The sequence below is a fragment of the Pyrgilauda ruficollis genome, unplaced genomic scaffold (assembly GCF_017590135.1).
Source record: "Pyrgilauda ruficollis isolate IOZ18807 unplaced genomic scaffold, ASM1759013v1 scaffold14, whole genome shotgun sequence".
NCBI classification, from domain to species: domain Eukaryota; kingdom Metazoa; phylum Chordata; class Aves; order Passeriformes; family Passeridae; genus Pyrgilauda; species Pyrgilauda ruficollis.
The window spans coordinates 5,687,521-5,704,839 of NW_024512543.1; the positions used below are offsets into that span (position 1 = coordinate 5,687,521).

The following is a 17,319-nucleotide window of genomic DNA, read 5'->3' on the forward strand; positions in this document are numbered from 1 at the left end:
CCGGAGCTGGGGCCGTCCCCGCCCCCGTCCGCCCGGCGCGGGCTCGGTGGAGGGTCGGGGGGCGGCAGCGAGGGGCCGGCTCGGGCCGGGCGGGGCGCGGTGCGGTGTGCCCGCGGCGCTCTGGTCGCGGCAGATTCGCCCCGGCCGCCGTCCTCGCCGCAGCAGGAGGGGCGCTGGGGAGAACGGGAGGTTTTTGGAAGAGGCGCACAGAGGAGCCCCGGGCTGACCGCCGGCCCCGCCCGCAGGCTCGCGCCATGCTGCGGGCGCTTCCCCGTCTCTGAGGAGAGGCGAAGGGGTGTCAGGGGACAGCGGCGACGCGATTGCTAAGGTAATGGAAGTGAGCTGCTCCCTCTCGCCGGCTTTTTCCTGCTTATCCGCATCTGTGTGGCGAGTGGCTGTCACTCTGCTGTGCCCTGGCAGCGGGATCCCCGAGCCCCGGGGGTGGGAGTTCGCTCCCGGTCGGTAGTAGCGGACAGGTGCAAGGCGTGTGTGTTACGTGTGTGTCTGTGTCTGTGGTGCCCGGCCGGGGGCAGGCCGTGCCCTGCCCGGGCCGTGCGGACCCCCGAGAGCACCGTGGCTGCGGTTCGCCCTCCCGCGGGGTTCGGAGGAAGGGGGCCCGGCCTCGGGCCCCGGCGCAGGGCGCGGGAGGTGCGTGGGCGCTGTCCGGGCCGCGCGGGGGTGCCCACGCCCCGCGGGGCGCGGCTCAGGGGACGCGGTGTCCCGGCGGGTATGAGGGCAGCGCAGGGGAGCCGGAGCTCGGCGGGGACACAGGACAAGTTGTGGTGCCCAGAAAACGCAGGTCTTTTCGCGGAAGGACGAGGGGGAGCAAGCGCTGGGGTGCAGCTTGATGGGGGAGCTGGTGCCCTGTGGGAAAACTTGGAAACTCTTTCGGTAGCGTACTGCAATAATACACTTCCATCCGCCGACAAAGTGCGTTTGCGTGAAGACAGATTGGTGTGCTAGAGTAAAGCTGCCAGGCACTCTCCTCCCAGAATCTTAATCTCCTGTGACACTGAAAGCATCTTCTTAGTCACTAGATGTGATGGCATGAGTACAGGAGTGTGTTGCAGGGCCAGTAAGAAGCTTCAAGTGGTTTGGTTGTTTTGGTTTTTTTTTTTTTTTTTTTCCCCTGAGGAAGATGCTGATTTTTGTATAAATAACGGCACGCTGCCGCTCGTACGCTGCAGACGTAATTTCAGCCAGGGCTGCTGCTCCGAGGAGCTGGCTACGCCTGTGGCTCCGAGCTTGGCGTCCCGTCTGCACCGGCGCTGCCCTCGCTGGGACGGCCTGGGTAAGCCGGGGCTTCCTTCGGCTGACCTGTAAGGGACTTGGCAGAACTGCATCCCAATTGTAGCCTGTGTGCTACGTGATGCTTCCCTGAAATCAAAGGTATGCATAATTTGCTCTCGATTTAATTATATTTGCTGACTGGCAGTGTATAGGGATTGGAAAGCAGGATAATCTGTCTTGGATCAATAAATTCATACTGTAAAACTTACCTTTGTGTTGGCGTGTTGCAGCAGATATTGGTGGTTTCTCTTCCCAAAGAAAGCTACTTTTCCTTTTTGTTTCTGGAGGAAGTGCTTTGTGAGCTGTTAGTGTGGGATTTATTTTTATTTTTGAATAGAAGTATATTTGATATTGTAAGTTTCCTTTTCTATATTTTTTTTTTTTTGTAATGCTAGATTTATTCTAATCTTTGCAGATCAGAAGAAATAGGAATTGTTTATTGTGGGGTTATGATCTATAATACTTTCTCACCAACTGATTTGGAACACTTCCACTATACTTCCTTGTAAATCTGCTTTAAAAAGAGGTCAGATGTTGAAGAGCAGTTATTGGCTAGGGGGCATATTGTTACAAGCACAGAATAATAGTGTTCATTGCTTGAATATGTGTGTGAAATGCTGAAGAAGCTGTTTAGACTCAGCCAATATTGACTTTATTTTTAGATGAGCTGTTCCTTTTTCTAATGAGCTAACTGATAGAACAATTGATGACAAACATTCCAATTTCCTTCCTAACTGGCTACAAGTGTGATGGATTAGATAGCTGTTCTTTTTTCTATTCTGAACTGTATTAGAGGAAAAAACAGTGATTTGCTACACATCTTACACTGAAATTTATGGTAGTAGAAGATATTGCCGTTCACCTGATTTTTCTGTGGTTTTTTTTTCCTTGCTAACCTTCCCTCTAAGAAAAGTTGCAGCAGGTTGCTGCATAGAGTAATTGTCAATGCTGCTTACCTTAGTTTCTCTGTGACAGTTCCTGTGGTGCAGGTAGTACAGATACCTGTTTTAATCAGTGATGCCCACAGATAAGACGAAAAGGTGTGTCCTCTTAAAGCAGCAGTTACCACCTTGCCAACCACTTACAAGGTGTTTCAGTGTCTAAAATGTAATTCTGGTGAGCACACTGATACAACAGAGGTGAGCAGAGCACTTTTAATTCATGGCAGTAACTGCATTTGGCAATGCTTCTGAGGCAGCTGAGGAAAGCTGAATGTATGGACAGGAAATGCCTGGCTTTGTTGTCGTCCATTCGAGCAGGCAAGAAGGGGAGAAAAGGAGAGGGCAGTCCTGTCCCAGCAGACTGCAGCAAACTAACAGATGGCAGGGAAGAGAAGAAGCTAATATATGTGGAGTAGCAGGAAGAGAAAATAGCTGCAGTGTGTTGTTTTAACATGGTGCGTTGGGATGCTATGTTAGTCTGTGGTGAAACTTCAGGATCTTGCAGTGCCGTGGCTCAGGCTTCCTAACAGAAATAGAAGGGTGTTGTGGGGTGATGATTTTTTTCTTTCCTCAATAATTATATGAGTCTTCTGCTTTTCAAGAACGAGGGGTAATTAACTCAGAGACTTTGGGGTAATTAAGGCAGGACCTTTGATATCTAAATCAAACACTCCAGTTGTACAGTGACAGCAGAACAAGGGCAAACTGCTCTTCCCATGCCCAATGTTACAAGAGTACAGTTCTGCCCTTATGATGGGTTATTGTATTGTTTGTGCTCGTTACCTGGAGCTTCAGTTTCTGGAAGCACACCTTGGCTCTCTAGAGGAGATATTGTAGGAACAAACAGGTCCACTTCACTGAGCAGCCCTGGGCTATTTCAGGTAACAAATATGTACTTAATTGTCAGAACTGAATTGCTCCTGTTGCCTCCTGACACTCTTTTCAACATCTTCATGGCTGTATTATTATTTATGTCAATTCACACCATGGCATTATAATTACAAAGAAAAACTGGGTAGAATAAGAAAATGATGTTGATGGTTTGGAATTGTGCTTCTTCAATTCAGACTTTGAACTGCTGTCCCCAGTGCGGTGTAAGATAGCACTCTGCCAAGTTACCAAGCAGCATGGTGGCCCTGTGCTGTTAGTGAAGGTGTAATAGTACATTTAACCCTGTTCATTTGCAGCTTGGTCTGCACGAGACAAGCTGACCAAAGCTGTGCTGGCCAAGCGCATTTCAGAAACTGTAGGTGGTGATGGTGGTTTTTTTCAGAAGCATCTGGTCAGTCACTTTGTTCCTGTGGAGTTACACATCTTGACTTCCTCAAGCTACAAAATTTCCTCTTTGCATCTTTGAGCACTTACATGTAGTTGCATGTCTTTGTATTCAGAACTGAATTATTATGTTCCTACATCTCTAAATCTGTTTTTTATTTCCTGCAATTTCTGCCTCCATTCTTCATCTTTTGGCTTTCTGTCTGGTGACTGTGAGAGCAGTGCTTGCATTTTGGTGGTGGTGGATTTATAGGGATTTAGAGGTGGCTAGAGTACTTTGAAAAATTTGCTGAATCTTTATATCTTTTAAAAGATAATAATAGATGTATCATGGAGAGTTCTAAATGGTCTGATTGCAACTTTCACTCAATAATATAGTGGCATTTAAGGTTTATACAGGATGATATTAGTGTCAGTGTATCCACAGTGTTTTCTTAATCTATATGTTTTGCCATGAAAAGGCATTTCCATGATTTCAGTTAATGTTTCCAGCATATTGTGGTGACTGAGGAATGAGCTAATTTCTGTTGTTGTGCTCTATCTATGAAGAGGAGCAAGAAAGAGGAGCTAATTTGTGTTTTTCTTGTTGGTTGTCAAGCTCTAGAAAGATTGTGGAGTCAAGAGAGACTGCTGCTACCCACTTATGTTGCATCACATCTCATACTATTTTTTAACATCTCTGCAGCGGGTGGCAAAGAATGTGGAAAGAAGGAAAGAGAAGAAGATTAAAATTTCAGTGAGCGATAAGGTTCTGACACTGACATCCCAGGAGCTCTGCATTGTCATGCTGGAAGCAGCTGTGTATTCCTAGACTCAGCAGCACAGGTTTGCCCCTTTGCCTGCACAGGGGTGGTGAGCACCATGAGGCAGTGAGCAGGAATTAGTGCTGCACTTTTGCAGGAATCTTCAGTTACACACTATAAACATTATCCCGATGGTAAAGGACAATATTTCATCTTCTTCATTGTGCTTATAGGACCTGGCATCAGCAGTGAAAGGTTCATGGGATAGTTAGGACAGTTAGTTTAATTCTCACGCTGCAGGCCTACTATGCTATGAGGATGTGTGTTGAGCAAATGATAACTAATGGCTTGAAAGTCAGTGTTTAGATGCCCAGTTTATTGCTCTGTCATTTGTTGTGTGAATGTGGGAAGTCGCTTTATTTCACTGTGATTTAATTTATCATTTTGCAAAATAAAATGCTATTTGCTTGTGTCACAGATGAACAACTAGTTTTAGATTGCCTTCATCAGTCTAAGAGCAATCTAGCAAAGACATGTATTGGTTCAATTAAACTAACTGTCTTTAATAGCAATATTATAGTATAACAGTAGCAGTAGTCAATTATATTACTATTTATAGTGTATGTAGCCTGTATTAGTATTTGTAGTGCTTCAGATATGGCATTGTGAAGTTCAGGTTAAATGAACCACAGCACTGGGATTTGTAGGCTTTGCTGAACTGTGTGGATGTGTGGTGTTTGGACTTGAGCTAGCTAATTCAGGAGTGGCTTAAGTGCTTTTTACATTGCAATTACTGAAGTGATTTGTGTGTAATTTGCATCTGAAAAGGCTGTGTGCTGTTATGATAAACAGCAGGGCAGTGAAATCACAGTGTATTGCATCATGTCCTTGAAGTAGGTGGGATACCACCACTTGTGTTCATTTGCACCAAGGGTATTTCATGGTGCCACATCTTCAAGGACACCTGTGCTTTTGGGTAGCAAATTTCCTATTTTATTTGATTGCAAGGGTACTTGCAATTTTCCATCATCTTGAGAATGAACAACCAGCAAGAACTCTCAGCATTTTGGGGCATTTTAAATGAGATTATGCAGCCGCTGATCAATGCAGGGCTGGATTGCTTCTATGAACTTGCATAAGATTGCTTGAAGGGAACTTAATTTCAGCAACCTCTATTGGGAACAGGGAGTTTAGGTGGAGTAAATCCGAATTTGGAATCTAACAAGCACTGAGGCCTATGTTTTGTTTGTTTAGGTTTTTTGGTTTTTTTTTAAATTTTAGTGGGTTTTTTTACCAGTCTGTATTACAGCATCCATTATTTTGTGCATCTTCTCATTCAGTTTTATATTTGAATCAATTTTCTTCAGTTGTTTTCAGCTTACTGGATACAATGTAAAATACAAACTGCCCCAGAAGTAGCTTACTGTACTTGCAATTAGTATTTCCTATGGTACGTAAAGGCAAGGCACTTTCAGAGATGGTGTATTTGATGGAGCAGCTTCAAAGAAAAGGATGCTCTTAGCACACCTTAACTGATCAAGTAGAAAATTTATATTGGAGAATAGATTAGAAGTCTACCCTCAAGCTCTGTATTATCAGTACAGTTACTCATTTTCTACAGGGATTGATACTGACCAGTAAGTTGGCATTGTTGCAAAACAACAAAATACAGATTCAGCTTTGTAACTGGTGCTCCTTGCAGGCTGATAGTGCTGAATAATTACTGCTGTAGTTTGGGATCACCAATTCACATAAAGTTCAAAGTTGAGCTATAGCTATCTCTTTGCATTTCTAAATTTATATAGCACTGACAGTTGTTTTAGTAAAATATTCAGCGTATACTTGCTATCATATTCTTTGTAGCTATCCTTGGTAACAGCATGTTGGCTCAGAGCCTTTCCAAGAGGCCTTGCGCTCACAGCAGTATTATTTTATTGGGAGATTCGTTACCGGTGAATGCTGCATTTTTTTTTCCCCCTGAATTCTTTGGAAGAGGGGTGGATGTATTGGAAGCAGTTTCTTCCTGGTATAACATAGTCCTGGTCCATTAAAAGTAAATTTAGTATACAAGTGTCTATTTTAACAATTGATTTCATAAAGGGAAAAAATTGCCTAGTTAACCAGCAATTTGTATGTCAATATTCACTACAATCCATCTCCATTCCATTTTTTCTTCTGGTTATCTTGGGAAGTCAGGACCTAGTCAAAGTTAGATGCCAAAATTTACTTTATATTGACTTCCACCCCTATATTTCTTGGATGTAACATCCAGATCCAGACAGTATTTTCAGCATTCTAGAATAGCTAATAGTATGTGCAGATTTGGAAATATATAAAATCAAAATGGAGTGTGTGGCAACCTAGGCAAAGGGAAGAGAAGTAATCCCCTTCTATGGCATATGAAGAAGCAGTCTGATCACCTGCCAGGTGACTGAGGCAGATTGCCAGTGGCTCACTCAAATGGAACAACTGGAACTGTCCATACTGAGAGCTGTCTGATAGACAGTAACAGCGTGAACACTAGCACAGGTGTCTCAGATGGAGACAAAATTGCTCAAGACCACGGAGAGCACCCTTTTGGAGGTGGTGTGAAGCCTTGGTGATCCCTGGTTAACAATATTCTGCTTAGACCACTAAACCATTAGTATTTACTTTTCTTTATTAACCGATGTACATGATTGGGAACAGCAAGTGATTGGTGAGAAGTGCCTACAGGCATCTACACATTAGATTACTCAGGGGCTGAGTTTAAATTTCTGTGTATCTGCAGGGAGCCAAGTGACTTAGATTGACTCATGTCTGAGAGCTAGTTTGGTCTAAAAGATGGCTGTGTTCATAGTGCATATTCTTGGCCAGAGGGGTCTCAGGCCCTTAGCTGATACCTCTGTGGCCTGAAGATACAGTGATTGTTGTGGATGGTTTTCTTTTCAAGCACAATGTTTAAAAAAAAAAGTGAGATTGTCCTGCAGCCCACCAGAAGGATGAGGTTATGCAGTGTAGGACTTGGGACATGTTGGGAAGCTGTAGGGTGTTGCAGAACCTATTGGGAGACTGATGCAGACATGGATAAGAGGTAGGAACCCCAGCTTTGTGTAAGATGATCCATGCTGACTCTTGAGAGCAAGTGCTGATGGTGGAGAACTGTTCCCAAATGTGTGTCTGCTTAGGTTTGGACTCTACAAAAGAGAACCTGGGAGCAAACCAGCAATTAAGCACTGTAGGTGATCAGGAGCCCAGAGCTTGCTCTCTGCCCTAGTACTGTATGGAAATGTAGACATACCTGTAGTATGTTCTGAGGCAAGTTTTTCACGGGAGAAGCACTTAGTTATGGAAGGGCACTGCATCTTTAGGAAATGTCTGTAAGAGTAGTAGAGTGGGAAATCCCAGCCTTCATCAGGATCCCAGTTTCCTTAAAAAGAAGAAAAAGGGGGTGTCCTGGAGCTGGGACCTCTCTTCCTGCTCACTCAGAGTGAGGCAAAAGAATCTTGGCTTGTTCCCTGGCCTAGATGTGTGCCCATCCTTCCTCCTGCCAGTTGCAGAGTGAGAAAAGTGTTGAGCTCCTGTGCTTCAGCATGGAGCTCCCTCTGAGCTTGTACCTTAGAAAGAGGAGGAATGGGGTCCTTTAGAGCCCTTGAATTCTCCCAGTGTGAACAAAACTGCTTTCCCACAAACAAAGAGGAATTTGTTTGGCAAAAATTTCAACATTAAGTGCAGCTGCTGGAAATGTTTATACTTTGTTCCTTAAAAAAGGCAACAGACTGAGTATTGTTGATAGTACTGCAATGCTCACCACTTGCAAGGAGGGGCAGAAGATCTGGGATCATCTTCTACTAGGAAACTATTTTTGGAGCAACTTCAGTTACAATTTGATGTCCAAAACTAAGGATTGAAGGATTTTTAGGTGCTTTGGGAGCTATATTTCACTGGCTGAAAGCAGACTTCTTTCTTTGCCCCTCCACTGTGGGGGAGCAGTGCCATGGTATGCAGGGTAGGGCCAGACCTTTGCTCTGTCACTGTTGACTGTGGCATGGCTCTCTGTGTGTAGCCCTTATGTCCTCCTCATTAGGCTCAGGGGAGGACATACTTGCAGAGTCTTGACCCACTGGGCATGGTGGTGAGCATGTGTAGCTTCAGAGTTTCCCAGAAAGGAACTGGCAAAGATGGTGGAGTTTTGGTCTCAGCTCCAGCCTTCCTGGTTTTGGTCCATTCAGATGGGTGTTGTATCTGTTCCTCTTTGGAAAGTTATTTCACTAATTATGTGGGTTTACTTCTGAAGGAGGAGTAGAGATGAATTGTGCAGTGCTTGGACTGAGCTACACCGCTGAGAAGCAGAGGATATCCCAGGTAGGTCCTGGGGATCCACTGGCTAGTGTATTCACCTTGGTCAACAGGATCAGCTTAATGATAGGCTCTATGTTGCCTTCCAGCATACACAACTTGCATGGCATGCCCAAGTCCTGGTTTAATGAAGTAATAATTAACCAGAAAAAGAACATGAAGACAAGTATTTCTTTCCAGTACAATTTTAGAGAGATTCATGTAGTGGAAGTGAAATATCAACTTAATATTAATGAAAATTAATTGAATTCAGCGTGATTTTTCCTTCCATCTCTTCCCTCCTGTCCTTACCTTAATAATGACCTGTTTGATCAAAATATTCTAGCAGATCAGGCAGAGATTTTTTCTATTAGGTAATTATAAGTTCAGCAAGGCATGTGGTTATATGATTTCTCAGGCATGTGAAAAGTCATGTAGTCTAGTTGTATTTCACTAATTAGAAAAAAATTGCCTAGGTATTAATGACATGAAATTGTAATTTACTCTATGATTGTGTGCTAAAGCACCAAATCTCTCATGATTTGATATTAACACTACATGTCAATTATAAGCTGCCCTTGAAATATATTAATTACATAGCATAAAGGTAATTTTCACATATTGTCACCCAAAATTATATTCCAGCTGAACAGTCCTGATATATATCTCCATGGGAATTAATTTAGCTGGTTTGGTTTTCTGTGATTGGATTTTCCCCTATTTTAAAAAGTGATCTTATTTTATCTCACATGTGCAAGAAATGTTTTGCACTGCAAATTTTGCATATTAAGTTTACAATGTATTTATTATGATGCAGAATAGGAGTTGACTATGACCTTGTGTTATTTTGTTAAATCCAGGTAATATTTTCAAGACATAGTTTTGCGGGATTTCTTCTAATGTACTTCTTTCTTTCTCTATGTAAAAACCCCAGAGTCCGTAAGGACTTCTAGATGTGTTAATTTCTATGGAACACATGGGGTTTTGTGTCTATAAGAGGTTTCTTACAGCAGTCTTGTTTCCAATGGTCTTTTCTAACAGCAGTCAAGGTTTGGGAACAGTAAGGGGAATCTCTTAATTTACTGTTCAGATGCTTTCATTGAATTTACACATACACAGAGATTAAATGCTGGCAGTATTTATGGATTAAAATGTAAAGGTGGTTTTCCTTGAAATTTTCTAATTACAGTTCTGTATAAGAAACTCTAAAAAGATAAACTGGAAAAAATTATTTTCTTGATTTTCAGAGCATATTTTTAATTGGTTATTCCACCTTAAAGTTCACTCATCCTTTCATGACATATGGGAGCCTTATCTCTGCAGCTTCTGGTTTTTGGGAGATTGAGGAGCCTGATCAGATAAGAGCGAGAGAGAACTCTTACTGTGATTCAGTGCATTTTGTCAGCAGCTGCCTGTCTAATCCAGTGTGCTTATGTTTCTTAGGGGAGAAGCAGAAGTGCTCTATAATAAAGAATAAAACATAAAAAGGAAAAAAAATCAATGAGAGGAGAATGTGCCCTCTCTTTTTAGCATATTTTTGGTAATATTTTTCAAAAGCTTAATAGGCCATCTTATCCATAAAGAAGAAGTTAAAGACTGCTGATTTTGTCCTTGTGTGTGGCAGAGTGAGAGAATGGTTAGCACAAATGGTTTTCAATTTTTATCACTTTTGGTGCTGAGGAGTCTAGATTGCTGCAAGCATGGCTATTGTCAGAAAAACAGCTGTGGGAAAACAGCGTCTTTGAACATGATATTTGAAATTTAGAGATGATTTATTTTTTTGAAGACATGCATTTGGATTTAGATTGATGGTGTGTGGCTTCAGGCTGGGAAGAGTTAGCCCTGATAATACAGCAAACTACCAGTTGGAGGGAGGAGCTGACAGCACTGTTCAGATAGTAACTGATGAGATTCTTAGCTGGAGGCTGTCTTAATTAAGCTAGAGGCTTATTTAAAATAAAAAAAAATAAATTAAAAAAAACCAATCAAAAAACAATGCATAAAATCTTTGTTTTCACTATTCTCAGCTAAGTGTAGCTGAAATTTCCTTATAAGGCTAAGCTGGATTCACTTCTGGCTGATACATCATAAACACGTGTTTAGAGAAAGATTCAGGGGGCAAACTGTTTTCGCTCTGTGTAGTGTTGTATGATTGACTTCCTGCTTGCATCTGGAGTAGACTGGGCTGACAGTGAGGAAAAAATTGTGTCGGTTTTTTTGGTTCGTTTCTTAAGAGAGCACTGTGCAAATCAGATGTGGACTTTTTACATACAATTACATTAGTTAAAGGGTTGCAAATGCAGCATGTTAACATTGTAGTAGGGTAAGAAAGCTGTGCTTTGACCGTGGGGAGTCTCATTTGTGTTTGCAGCAAGTAGCTCGCTGGAGAAGGATAGGGAGATCCTGGTGGACAAGCTGTCCATGAGCCAGCAGTGCCCTTGTGAACAAGAAGGACAATGGCATCCTGAGCTGCATTAAGAAGAACACTGCCAGAACGTCCAGGGAGGTGATCCTGCCCCTCTACTCAGCCCTGGTGAGGCCAAATCTGGACTGCTGTGTCCAGTTATGGACTCCTCAGTATAAGAGAGACATTGCGCTCCTGGAGCAAGGCCAGCAAAGGGCTACAAAGATGGAAGGGACTGAGCATCTCTTTGTTAGGAAAGACTGAGGGAGCTGGGCCTGTTCAGCCTCAAGAAGAGACAAGTGAGAGAGGACCTCATCAATGTATTTAAGTATCTGAAGGGAGGGTGCCAAGAAGGTGGAGCCAGGCTCTTCTCTGGTGTGCCAAAGCAATAGGACAAGAGGCAATGGGCAGAAACTGATGCATTGGAAGCTCCACCTGAACATGAGGAAGAACTTCTTCACCGTGCGGGTGAGTGTGCACTGGAACAGTTGCCCGCAGAGGTTGCAGAGTCTCTCTCACTTTTGGAGATACTCAAAAGCTGTCAGTACTCAATCCTGAGTAATGTGCTGTAGGAAACCCTATGTGAGAAGGAAAGTTGGACCAGATGACCTCCAGTGGTCTCTTTCAACACCAGCCATTCTGTGGTTCTGTGAGGCAGTCCTGCATCACTGGGTGCTGAGCTCCATTCAACTCCTATAAGTTAAAAAGCACAGGTGTAGTAGAATCCATGGGACCCAGCATTGCTGTGCTTTCATCTTGAAGAGCCAAGAACATGCCTGTGTCGTATCACTGTCTTATTTTGTCTGTAGTTTTTCTTGTAGAATACCAGTGAGAAAGAGTTTTGTGCTTTTAAAAAGGGTGTAAAGGAAAGAGAAAAAACTTGGAGAATGGTCAGAGTCCTCACAATTCCTCAGGTGCCCTGGCTTGGCCTGCTAAGGCTCATCACAGCAGCAGCAGCAGTGCCTGGGCTATGTGGAGGGTATGCCCACACTTGTCTCTGCTTCACACTGCACCTCAGTCCTACCTTGTCTCCAGCCTTGTTCTCTGAGATGTCCATCCTGCTGTCACTCTTGCAAAGGTGGCTCTGCTCCTGCTGTTCGTGGCTGAAATCCAGCAGCAGATGCTGGGGACTCATGGGAATCATGCTTGCCAATTTATGACTTCCAACAACTGATTGGTTCACTTGCATTGATTACCTCATGTAGATGTTATGTAGATCTCCGTGTTAGGCTTGTGTAGATCTTCAAAGTTAGTGGCTCCCTCAATGTCACTGTGAACAGCATCCCAGCTACTACTGCATATTGTACATGATGTTATCGTCTTGTTGTACTGGAGTAGATGAAAAGCTTGAAGAAGTGCTATGGGGGAAAATCTGGAAGTACCAAAAAAGATCAAGTGAGCTGACAGTATAACAAGAACAACAGAATTTGTAAATGTGGACGTTCAAAGTGAATAATGCAATGAGTGAAGCACAGCTAAGTAATGCTGCAGAGGGTTTTTCAGTTAGAAATTGTCATTTTGTTCTTTTAAGAGTGTTTCTGAATTGAAAGTTAGTTGCAATTGTTTTCTTTTAAAGCATGCATATAAAATCTCACATAATGTTAGTGGCGAATGTGGTCTTTATATATTGCAGGTGAAGCTGAAACTTGTGTGACTTGACATATGCTTTCAACTATGCTTTGTAATTGCCTTCAGAAAGTTACATAAAATCTCAACCCAGTTCCTGCTCCATTCAACTGAGTGATGATAACCTAGAGCCTAATTCTTCAGTGCCTTGAAATCATGACCAAGAAGTATTGTGAAAATGCACATTTGCGTAAATAATTTGAAGTGCTATAATTTGGAAATGCTTTACCCTTCATCATTTGTGCTGTTTAATTGTTTCTACATCTAGTAATTTTACTTAGAGAATTTATTTCGTTTCCTGTTTAGCTGACAGCCTGGCACAACGGTGTAGTGTTTGGGCTTCCAGGAAGACATGAGGTTTAATAGGGCTTAAAATAAATGTATTTTTATTTATTAAATGTATTATCTTTAAATATAAAATAGTGTCTAAACTGGTCTGAACATGCCTTTAAAGGGTGATCTATATATATTGTTTAACTCAACCTTGAACTGTATTACTGAATTTCCAAATTGGTTTATGCATGTACATATGCATTTCTGCCCGCTTGTGTGTGTGCATGCATACATTATAAAAGAAAAAAATGAATGCCTCTGGATTGATGTAGATCATTTAACCTTGGTTTCTTGTATGTTTTCTTAAAGGGGGTATGTCAGCTGCTTCTGGCTCTAGTGATGGATGCCATGTTACCGCAGTAGCCTTTTCACTGCTGAGAAAGGACAGAGCTGGAATGTGGTCTGAGCTTGTCTGATTCTAGGCTCTTGACTTGTCCTTGGGAGAGAATAACTGACAGCTAGAATGGCTCAGGGATGTATTATACATATAATTGTATGCTATGTATGTATATTATATGCTGGGGCACGTTGTTGCCTCTGGCAATGTGAAAGGGGGTAAAGGAAGGAATAGGAAAGTATCTTTTTCCTTAAATAAGGGAGACAGTTTAATGGTGAGCTGTGTTTTAGAAATTAACACATAGGTTATGCTCGTGTGAACATAGATTTTTTTTCTTATTTTTTTTTTTTTTTGTTCTCAGTTTTTAATGAAATACGTTGAGATGGGATATTTCAGTACTTTCAATGTTAAAGAAATTGAACTTGTCAGACAGTTTTAATGCCAATGTCTGTACAAGGCAATGTTACTTCTTAGGTTAGGAAAGGTCACCACACGGCTCCACAGCAGCCTCTAATTTAAATGTTACTTGTCAAATGTGCTGGTGGAAGAAAAAAATATAGCATTTGACTCTGCACTAGGTCCCTTTTTTCTTTTTTTTTTTTCCTTTTTTTTTTTTTTTTAAATAAAACTTTTGCCTCAAGGCTGGCATGACCTGGAGGAGATGAGGCAGCAGTTCCAGTTCTGCGCTTCTAGAAGATAAGGAGTATTATGTGTGGTTGTCTGCCTGTATCCTGTTGCCTCTTGCTGGCTGTGTCATGAGAAGAGGTGAGGGAAGGTGTTTACTCTGAGCAAGCAGCTATGCCTCCCTGGTTCTTGGCTGCTGCTCCGGGGTTGTGGAGAGCTGGAAGGGGCTTGGAGTGTCTGCAGGTGAGAACTGTCAGTGTGCCTGACAGTCTGCTGCACCTGCCTGCTACAGTGGGGTTTCACTCTGCCTCACAGCAAGGTGCCTTGGCTTTTTCTTTGTAGATACCTCAAAGCATCTAGAAAAGTCAAGGCTGTTTGTGCTATATAGTGAGGAAGGGAAGTGTGTGAAGTATTAATTGGATATTCTTCTATTGAATAAGGGCTTACGATAAAAGTTCAGAACTGTGGGAGAAATGTGTGTATGTGATGACCCAAACCACAGCTGTGTGTGACTTTGTGGTCCTTGTTCTTGGGATGTTATCCCACAAACCTATCAGTTCTGACACAGTGTGATAAAATCCTGCATGAGGTGAAGACTCATGGAGTGTGATTCCCTCTGTACCATCCTTGTATGTCTGCCCGGGAGTCAGCTGCATGTCCTTACCACGCTCTGTTGCAGCCTGGAGCGATGCTGACTTTTGCTCCTGTCCTTGCAGTCTGAGCGACGAGAGGCAAACATGGCCCAAGCACCCACTGATCCGAGTAGTGCGGAAACTGCTGACCCAGAGGAGAGTTCTCCAAACATGATAGTCTACAGAAAGGTAAGGATTTGGACCTGTGGCAAACATCCTTTTTCTGTGTGGTTGGCTCATAAAAGAATCCCATGCCCCTTTTGAAGTCAGAGATATATTTGACTGTTTGAATGCATAGCTGAAAGAGTTTTCAGAAGAGTAAGTGTTTCAAACTATAGCATTTGAGAGCTTGGAAGTTGAATTCTGTTCAGTGGAAGCACTTGAGCTTGTTAGTATGAAATATTTGATGATAAGCTAATAACTTGAAATTTGTAACTTTTTGTCATATGACTTTAGGTAATCATTCACGTTTACTGCAGCTAGATAAAATAAGCATACATATCTTTCAAGTTCTATCATAGTAAGCACAAAGCAGACTCCATACAGCAGTCTTTTAGTACTTTTTTTTCCTATATTCATACTGTGTTTCTTGTTGAATAATTAGCAGTTTGATTCTTTATAGGTCATTTTTCTTACTTCCCATGCCTTGCTTAAATGAAAAAAAGAGAGTGTTTTCTCAAGTGCTCAGGAAAAATGAATTAGACAAAGGTGAAACAACAGCAATGTATGATGTTAGAGAGCATTTTTTCACCATGATGAAATGTCTTATTCTGAAGTACTTTGGAGGTAGCATAAAAGATGAAGGAAAGCTATCTATTGACCCATTTGCAAAGGCATTCTTTTATTTTGGAGTAGGTGTATCCTTCATCTTGGCAAATTAGTATTTTTGTAGTTTAATGAAACAATGTAAATACATTTTATTTAGCCTGCAGAATATTTCTTATGTAGTATGCAGAAGTGCTGTATGGTTCTGACAGAAATTTCTAGCACAGCTTAAATGAGCGACCATTCTGTTAACTTAATGACTACACAGCTAGCTCAGATCAGGTTTCCTTGTGTAATATGATCCTGGGTAAAATTACTGAAATGTGTTGGAGGTACATGGTTATGTTTTCTGCTTGCTTGACTGCAATCTTGGTGACTTTCATATGCTGAGAAAATAATTTAGGTTTCGTATGGAGCATGAGTTGTTTAAAGTGTTACTTTTTGATATCCGTAATTTTGGTTTAGTTGTTGTGTATTTGGTTTGGAATCTGGAATTGTTAACATGGGAAAAATTTCTGGGTAATGTGTAGGCTTGTTTGTTTTGAATGTGTTATGAACACACTTTGGCTGCTAATTTGGAAGTAGCACTAGTTGGTTAGTCAGATTATTTTTTTCCAACCTGTTTGTTGAGAAGTCCAACACCCCAGTAGGCTGAAGTAGATACAGGGTGTGAAGGAAATGTTTGGTTGCATGATCTAGAATTAGGACATTAAGTCTGTGACTCTGCAGAGTATCCACTTACCTGTTCATGAAAACATTATTTTATTTGTGTGCCTCACTTTTTATTCATCTCGTGGCATTTCTACTTTAGGATTTCTCCATTTCTTTGCCTTTCAATATTTCCTTATTGTCATGTAGAATAGAGGTTGTGAGTTCTGTGGTATCAATGGGGAATATACTCATACTATTTGATTCATCTCTCCTTACTGGTTTTCCTCTGATGTCAGTATTGCCAGCCTTTCATAGTACAGTCACCTGTCAAAATACATAGTTGTCTTTTAGAATAGCATGCCCTATGCATTGTGCAGTAATGGTGTATTCTGTATTGTCAGTTTTAAGCTAACACATCTGTCAGGTTTTTTTGCTGAGTGTTTCTGTTGCTTTGTGAACAAAAACCGTGTATATTACCTATTTTTCAGAGTAAATTTTCATTGGTGATTGACTTTTAAATGTAATTTACATTATTTTAGATATTAGTTTTAATATTAGTAGTTGGTATTATTTGATATTTTGATATTAGTTTGATATTAATTAGCTGTATTACACATCAATTTTATGTTCCTTAGTGTTGAAAAATCATATGAAAATCTGAGACAAGACTATTATTCTTTTGATTATCTCAGCTCTCTCCAAATGAATGTTTAGCTCTTCATCTCTCATTTGCTTTCAAATGGCTTGATTGCCAGTAATGAATGAGAAAAACACTGCACTGGACTCTCAGAAATATTGAACACAGTCTGCCAGAATGCCCTACAGTTCAGGGTTGGTACTGTGTCACAGTAGAAGGAAAGATTTGCTTCTCACAGCAGGGATTCCAAGGTGCAATTGTAGATCCCCCTTAGGAAGAATAAATAAGAGTGGTCTTTAACAGTGGAACTAAAGTAAATCCTGCTCTGAGTGTGAGCTGTTTTGTTGCTTATCATTACTGTCATGTTTGAGGGTTTTGGGGGAGAACCAAGTGGAACCTGAGATTGTTAATGCTTTCTTTAATACTTTGTTTACTGGGGTCTGTTTGAAGTTCATGTGCCAACATCTTTGTTGTAGCCTGGTTTTCTTTTAGTCACTAATGCAAGGTAGAGACATTTAGAGGACAAACCAGATCTTAGGTGGTATTGGAGTGTTCCTTTGGACCAACCTCTCTCAGTTTTGTTTATGGAGAAAAGCCTGGAACAGACTGTGCTCTTTCTTTAGGTAGTTAAAACTAAGTGGGATGGGTTTTGGTCATGCAGAACAAAATAAACTAATTTATTTTGACTCCAGTTACTTTATGATATTCTCTATGGATTCCTGCAAGCAAATGAATTCTAATGGC

At 41.6% G+C, this 17,319-nt stretch overlaps 1 protein-coding gene across 2 annotated transcripts in view; it reads left to right on the forward strand.

Moving 5' to 3' along the window:
* The first annotated feature begins 47 nt into the window (after nucleotides 1-47).
* RGS6 (regulator of G protein signaling 6) overlaps nucleotides 48-17,319 on the forward strand; it is a 258,804-nt gene continuing 241,532 nt past the window's right edge. For both annotated transcript variants that reach the window (XM_041460004.1, XM_041460005.1), the window contains exons 1-2: nucleotides 48-328; nucleotides 14,607-14,711. In XM_041460004.1, coding sequence (XP_041315938.1) covers nucleotides 14,628-14,711 — 84 coding nt within the window. In that variant the 5' untranslated portion in view covers nucleotides 48-328; nucleotides 14,607-14,627. The remainder of the gene's footprint in view (nucleotides 329-14,606; nucleotides 14,712-17,319) is intronic.